This window comes from Torulaspora globosa, chromosome 7, assembly GCF_014133895.1.
Source record: "Torulaspora globosa chromosome 7, complete sequence".
In the NCBI taxonomy this organism is placed as follows: domain Eukaryota; kingdom Fungi; phylum Ascomycota; class Saccharomycetes; order Saccharomycetales; family Saccharomycetaceae; genus Torulaspora; species Torulaspora globosa.
Window position 1 is genome coordinate 902,906 of NC_050733.1, and position 8,297 is coordinate 911,202.

The window sequence follows — 8,297 nt, forward strand, 5'->3', positions numbered from 1 at the left end:
TGCGTGGCTGCGGCGTCTCTCGTCCAGAAGCACGTTAGGCATAGGGAGTATCCCTCGAAACCCAAGTCGCAGGAAGACTTGACAGAGAGACGGTCAGAAACTGTTCGCAGGAAATACTCTGCGGTGAGGAACACTTTCGCATTGCTTGGACGCACGGCCAAAGAACCTCGATTCTTTGCAGTTCAAATAATTGAAATCGAAGCAGGGATTATAGTGCTTCACAGATATAGCTAAGAAGGAAATCTCGCGTCGCCGTTGCCTGCGTCGTCTCTTTTTTATGTTTTGATCGGCGGGCCAGGTATTCTGGAAGGTCGGAGTTGACCAAAATGATATCAAGTGCTTAAGCCTTATCTTGGCTCGAATGTCCTTGGACTTGAAGCAGTTACTCAGAAAGACGCAAGCTGCTATATACTTATAAATTATTCTCTGCATTAGGAGCGATACAACGAAGAGGCATCTGTGGCAGCTTCGCAGGAAGGCCTTTCAGTAGTAGTACCTCTGATTTGAAGATATTTGTAATCGAGAAGCGGCACCGGTGTTTATGCTTCTGCATATCGACTGTCTGTCAACTTTTCTCACATTACAAGTGGCCAACGCATGATGGCGTCCCTACGGAGATCGGCTCGTTGATTCGATCCACACACGTCCCGACCCTAAATCTTAATACTAATCATCCACCAACTCATCATGGTTGACAGTGTCATTATGAGCAACCAGAACATACCAAACGCAAGCAAGCCCCCCAAATTTAGTGGCGAGGGAAAGCCTCTCGCAGTAGCAGCCTTCATGACCCGTATAAACATACACCTACGACGGTTCAAGTTCACAGATGATTATGACAAGATCTTATACTTCGCTGACTGCTTGACCAAGGGAGCAGTCCTCTGGTTCGAGGGTCTCTCCGAAGAATCACTACGTCAGAGCACGTTCAATGATTTTATCGGACACTTTAAACACAAATACTACAGTGAATCCCTGTTGTTTGCAGTAGCGTACAATAAAGAGTAAACGCCCTATCCGCTGCAATACCAGACGAACTACTATCGCCAGAGTGCAAGCAGTCATTCTACTTGAGCGGACTAGAACAATCGTTGCAAATAACGGTCAGAAATCTGAGACCGGATTCACTGGAGACCGCCATGATTTTAGCATCCAACTCATGCGGAGAGGACCGCTCAGCGGAATGTACGACCAACACACATGGGGCCACTGACACCGATAGGCGTAAGGACCACCTAGCTGACGGCGACGACCTAGACACTCAGACGGAAATCGATGCCATCCGGACAGGATACAAGAGGCGAAGACCAGATCCGTCTGACAACCCCAAAGGCAAACTCACTGAAGAGGAGCGCAAGTTGCTACAGAAGTTAGGTATCTGCTTTAAATGCCGGGCCGGTAAACATTGGGCGAAGAACTGCCCTGAAGCGAGGCCTAGCTAACTATTAACAGCCACTGAAAAAACAGCCAAACACAGTAGGAAACCTCAAAGTCAAAAACCACCTCTGGTTGGGCATCGGAGAGTGATCACTGTGTTGGTGGGCAACAAACCAACCACCATTCTGTTAGATACGGGAGCAGGAACGTCATTGATAGCCGCACATCGTGCACAAGCGCTTAACCTGAAGACATACAAGATAAGACCCATAGCAATCAAAGGAGCCACCTCAGACAATAGCGTGCGATGTACGGAAGCCACTATCCTCGAATTTAAGTACCAGAACCAGCAGTTTGAATTACCAGTCTACGTCACGACTGCCATAAATCCCGATATTATCATCGGAAACCCGGTACTAGAAACGGACCCGCGCCTAGGGCAGATCCTAGATAGGAGCTCGATTAACCTAGCTACACCAGAAACAGAGCCAGACTGGCCCATCGGCCTCATCCTCACCAATGAGGACCGCCAGGTCCGGCGATTCCGCAAGAAACAAAATCGCACTTTAAGTGGATACATTGTACACGTTCAGACAGTAAAATGCTCGTCCCAGCATTGAAGACGCAAATGTCGAGAAGTTGTATTATGATCAACCACATTGCTTTGAGAAGAATTATCAATGAGATTGCAGCAAGCCTCAGTGACGCCCGTTCAGAGACCGCTTCTCCACTTCCTGGTCGATAACCAGCAACATCGCGTCAAAGCAGCAAACACAAAACCATGCATAGTGGAAAAGCTGCACAAGACGACAGATGCAGCTAGCCACATTATAGCCATTTCTAGAGAGACCCCTGCCGGACCTCTGCCCTCACTACCTGAGCTCCAGCCATTTTGTGCGACCTCCACTGAGTTACGGGGAATTTCACTGCGATCATACTGATACGTATTATCTTTTATACAGTTTGGGACAGACAACAAATTTTTCTTTGAATATTCTATTAGTCTCTTAGAAAATTGCCGTCAATTAAACAGAACGCCGCTTCGAAAAATTGATGCCGACGATGAAATCACAAGTCAAGAGAATGAACGGACGGTGATGCCTCGATCTGTTGCGGCTAGCGGCTTCGAGGCTGGCTACTGGCGCAAATAGGTGAACATCTAGACACAGGTATTAAGCGGTGGGGAAATGTTCAGTTTAGACCGCGCCCTGGTGGCTACCCGAACATAAGTCAGGGCACAAAATCCTGATTATTAATCATTTATTCTTCTCTGTATAAAATGAACAACAGGCAATGATATGTTATATCGAACGCAGCAGAAGGTTGATTATCGCCGATGAGTGTCGAACCATTTTCCATTCATATATCTGATAGCGAGCTTAACGAGCTCGGCAGACGCACAACAGACGTAAGATTCCCAAAAAATATCGAAAATGAGAAGTGGGACCGGGGAATTAGTGGCGCCTATTTGAGTGATGTTGTTGAATATTGGAAAACCAAGTACAATTGGCGAAAGGCGGAAGAGGGACTTAACATGTTTCACCACTTCAAAACAACCATTTCGAACACGAGCATTCATTTCATTTATGAGAAAGGGAGAGCGTCAAACAGTATACCAATCATTTTGAGTCACGGATGGCCTGATAGCTTCCTCAGGTACATAAAAATGATACCACTACTGACTGATCCTGAAAAATTGGGTATTGATTCAAAATTTTCTTTTGATGTTGTCATCCCTTCTCTTCCAGGCTTCGGCTTTTCGGATTATCCTAAGAGCGGCTTGATAAATAATGAAACGATATCAGATCTATGGCTAGAATTAATGACAAAGAAGCTTGGTTATCATAGATTCGTAGCTTCTGGAGGAGATATAGGCTCGGGTGTAACGAGATATCTGGCCTCCAAGTATCCCGAAAATCTGATAGGCATTCACTTGACTGATGTCGGCATTATTCGACAGTTAATTGGTAATAGTGTGGAACAGTCATTGTCCTCTGAAGAACAGAATTATGTGGAAAGTATATCAGCTTGGCTAAAAAGTGAAGCAGGATATATGAGTATCCAGGCAACCAAACCTCAGACGTTAGCATTCGGGCTATCTGATTCCCCAGTTGGCTTGGCCGCTTGGATATTGGAAAAGTTTCATTCGTGGGGGGGCTTGAAAACAGATTTGTCTTTAGATGACATTCTTACAAATATCATGATTTACTGGTTTAATAATAACATTTCCACAGCTACTAGGATCTACTATGAAAATAGCCATTCCTTGAATCCGATTGGAACCATTGGGGTGCCGACAGCTGTTTGCTTATTCAGCGAAGACATTCTTTTACCACCGAGAGAATGGGTTGAGAGAAACTTTAACATTGTTCGTTGGAAAGTGGTGAGGAAAGGTGGACACTTTACGTCTATGGAAAATCCCATAGCATATGCCCAGGATTTATTCCAATTTGTTGAAGGTTTGGGAAAAACTTTATAGCGGCAGGGATCTTCTACGGATAGAGCCACTTATCAAGTCCAATTCGAGCAGTCAGCATTCTAACAGCTGTTTGTTAATTCACCGAAAACATTTTTTGGTGCCGAGAGAGCATGGCGGAGAGAACTCCATCTCCCTGATTCAGACTTGAAGTTTTGTTTGGCATTGTTGAACAGTCAATCCGCACTGCATGGTATGCCTGACGATCATTATGTCTTTTATGAATGCCATTAAGCTATCGCTCCAACAACGAGGGACTAATAAACACTCTTCCGGACGACCGAGAATTGGTACGAAGCCCTGGTAACGGACAGCGAAAACTGAAGCCTGATACTCACATTTTTTCGCTCATCGGAAGGGTGGGTGAGAGCCGAAATTGAAATTAGGCCTCGAGATGTGGAGAGAAAAAATTCTAGGGAGAGCCGAAATGAAACTTGGGCAACCATATACCGATTCGTGATTCTCGTTCTCCGGGCGCTTTAGGAGCGCGGTAAGAGGACAGAGCGCCAAAAGTTTACGTGGAGGCACTCGAGAGATGAGCAGCTCACAATCCAGAAGGCTAATCATATCTCTTGCAAGAAGAATTAAAGGTTTTCAAAAGGTTTTATTGCCTCGAAGTGGAATGATCCAATTTAACTGAAAGAATGATACACTTTATGTAATGGAAGCTGGTTGCAGGTCTACGGATATCAAGTGAGAGAGTGCTGGCTATACGACGAGGCAAATTTAATCTTACAAGAGAGTGACCCGCATGTTAGCAATGTGGTTTCTGCTGTTCATTCAAGTTCTTTGTACAAGTTTTTTGGATACTTTTATTAAACAGAAGGATGCTCATAACCAATTGTGGCGAAGATGACAGACCTAGCTGCCAAATGCCTACGGTGGACCTGATAGCTCCGAAGCTGTTATGGAGGCAAGAAAGGTAGCATGATATGCACAAGAATGATGCACGTACCATCGATCATTAATTTGAAAGAAGAAATTAACTGGGTAAGCATGTTGCAGTGTTCTCGAATTTAGCGAGTTAAGACAATTCCATCTTATGGAAACATCCACTGAACTCGAACGTGAAAAATCGTGACAATATATAACTATTCTGGTCAGAGATTAATATTATAAATGCAATCTCTAGCTTTAGCCCCAATCTGGCCCAATATCAGTGGTCTTCCGCAAGCATCGTATAATCAAACCAAGATCGGAGCACTACATTAGACTACAGCAATACACAGACGTCATCTTTGATGCGCGACCAGCTCTAGAGTCATTCGTTAGATATCTTTCAGCGCGCAAGGTTCGCGGGAAGCATCGCTTCTTACAAATTGCAGCACACTTATGCTTAGACCGCTTATTGAAAAAGACTACTTGAAAAAGCGCCGGAACTTCAGGGTTAAATTCACGACTAACTACTGTTGGAAGCAAGGCAATCAAAGGAGTAGCCGATTTGTTTTAGGCACAATCTTGGACAAATAAAAAGCGTTCCGAGGCCCAGTACAAGAGTGGTCTTCTGGTGCTCAAGCAAAAGGCTCATTTTCTGCTATGTGAAAGACAGCCGATGATTACCATTCAACAAAGGAAAGAATAAGTAGCTTTTCATTCCTGCAATGATTCTTCTGCAGCTATCAACATAAGTCGCTAAGAATTAATCAGCTTCATGCTTGATCACTGTTGCGGTACTGGCAATAGCAGCCATAATGATGCTCAACAGCTTAGGTGCCTTGCTACGTGACCCTCCACCAGTCCGCTCGATACGACCTCCAAACTTACCACAAGCTTAAATATCAACCAAAGGAGGAACCGTGATGGTGCGATTCGTGTAACCCGCATCACCACATGAAAAATGGTAGAAATATTAAATATCTTTGCTGGTGCTGAGTTGCAGCATCGTAGCGAAGCTGAAATGGTATTGACTCCGCTAACCTCTGCCGTCGCTATCTAGCAGCTCCATTGAAACACTTGTTTACTGAAAAGGCGCCATGACAACACAGCACCAAAAATGTTGTCGAAAAAAGCCGTAACGATGGCGCCCATGCTAGGTACGGCTTAAACTTATGGAAAATTACTGTGTTTATGAGAATCTGCAAACTTTTCTTCTAGAAACCTAAACGACATATCAGCGAATGATGAAAGAAGTCTCACGATCTATGCAAGGCATTGTTTTATCGGTTAGCTTCTTCAACCGTACGCTACAGGAAACCCACAAGGACACACTCACATTGTCTGGAAAGAAAAATTTCTTTGCTGCCTGAGAAAAGCAGTCGTTCATGATTCATTTTCTCTTTTGCTTCCGGATCAGCTATAGGATCCAAGGACTTCTCCGAAGGTCTCTGTCGAGGTACAAGCAGCTTCTTCCATTACCTATTTCGACAAAACGGGCCTAGTGGTTCAAGGTTGTTGTGAACGAATGAGCTGGTCGGTTGCAAAGTTGCTAGAATGTGAATGCTTAAGAAGAAACAATACTCAGATTTGAACGAAATTTCATATAGTTGCAAGCATTTTTTGCTGGCGCTAAACGATACGAAAATCTCTTTACTGACTGCACACTGTTATACAATCCTGCAGATTCTCGAATATAAAAAGCAAACATTTACGGCATCAAAGGGTTAACTGTATTATACATATTAGGGCAAGAAGGAATAAGCACATAGAAAGGTGGTATACAATTCTTTTGTTCAATTAATACTAAGCACGACGATTCCCTTTGAATTATTAATTTTGCTACTGTACCTTTTGATCATAATAGCTATAGAAGTAAAAAGCTTGATTGATGAAGATAATAGGCTCTATCATACTGACAGTGTTCCTGAAGCTGGCTACGGCAGTCAAAGTGTATGAAAATGGCACTATTTGTGACGATATGAACCGCTGCGTGTCACCTAGTGTTATACCAGATGACATCGGAGCTTGCACGCCTAATGGGACTTTACCATGCGTCAACAACGGGCAGAATTTAGTGAGCCTAGTCACGACCCAGGACGTTAGACTGACAAAGCGGTCATGATTCCAACTCGTCAGGTCTCCAATATCGAGTACATTTGGGGCCGCCTCGGCATGGGGAAACTTCTTGAGGTTTTGTGTCGACTGTCCACCGAATGACGAGCACTGCTACGGCTCTCTAGCTTGTGTTTGTTCGGCGATAGGTACCGTATACGCCACAGCGATGGCATACTATCAATGGGCGGTGTTCGTAACGGCTGTGTTTAAGCGTGATGGGACGCTACCCACTGACATGTTTCAGTTTAGCTCGGGCAACTTAACTCTAGACTTTGAGCACGCGCACACGGTACAGAAGCGTGATCAGGAAATATCGATACGGAATGTGACGGCTTTAATAGCAGGACAGCCTAAGTTTCTACTAGACCTAGGCCACTTTGAGGGTGTTACAACAGCTTCACTGGAACTGCATCCTAGCTTGGTTCACAACGCAACGGCACTCCGCAAACGTGACTGGCAGGATGACGGGCACCAGTATTCATCCGGGGGTGGGTTGAAATTTAACGTTTGCCCAGTTCACCCGGAACACCACCTGACAGTCCAATATGACTGGGACGCGGTGTGGGCCGATGACTACGATCACCTAGGCGACTACATGGCGTATTATAATGTGGATATGGCTGCCATCGACATGAATGATTACCAGCCGGGTGGATGGCGTACCTTGATGCACACGGGTAAATTGATTTTTGAGGAGGATACAGGCTTCGGAACCAATTTTGAGACCTGTGATCGTGACGCTTTTAGCGGGATTGCACACTGACCGCAGTCTAGAATTCGTAGACCCCGGATTCACTCACGATGTTTGTAGAAGATCACTCTATTGTCTCGAACTCAGCATTTTGGCTGTTAAATAACTTGTCCGCTCTCTATTTTGAAAGACCATGAACTTATGAGTGAAAAACGTTTATCTTTTATACGCATCAAACACCTACCACGTTGCTATTCTGCATCGATGCTAACCATAACGAAGGTTATGCCCATGCAGAAATCCGAACCAAATTCTGAACTCGCGGAGTAATCATGAGAAAAGAGCAGCTGGATCGTCAAGAAGTACCACCGAGAATATGGTTTTCTGATAGCGCCATTAGTCTTCATGCTCCTCTATATCCATCGTCCATCAACTTCGCACATTACAAAAGGCCAGCGAATGATGGTGGGGTTACGGAGATAGCTTTGAGGAGTTGCATGTGGCGGATAGCAACAGGTCCAGGGAAGAAATCGAGGTGACTGTATCTCTGAATTCTTTTCTGGCTAAATCATGTTTAGTACTACGACCTATATTTTCTAGTTGAGTGAGATTGAAAATGGAGACCAGAAGGTCAAGCAGAGAACCGTAAAGTAAACAACTAGAGGCAGTACTAAAAGACGGAGAAAGAGGCTCTGTATGTGCTCTGTTGCAACAGCAAAGCGTCTACCAGGTAGTTTGAACTCCAAATGCCGAGTTTAGCCT

At 44.7% G+C, this 8,297-nt stretch overlaps 1 protein-coding gene across 1 annotated transcript; it reads left to right on the top strand.

Annotated features, from left to right (window-relative positions):
* Positions 1 to 2,713: 2,713 nt before the first annotated feature.
* On the top strand, positions 2,714 to 3,856 carry HG536_0G04980 (epoxide hydrolase family protein; the record flags this gene model as incomplete). Its single annotated transcript, XM_037285413.1, has 1 exon — positions 2,714 to 3,856. The coding sequence occupies one exon, from the start codon at positions 2,714 to 2,716 to the stop codon at positions 3,854 to 3,856; it is 1,143 nt and encodes a 380-aa protein (XP_037141309.1).
* Between the last annotated feature and the right edge of the window lie 4,441 nt (positions 3,857 to 8,297).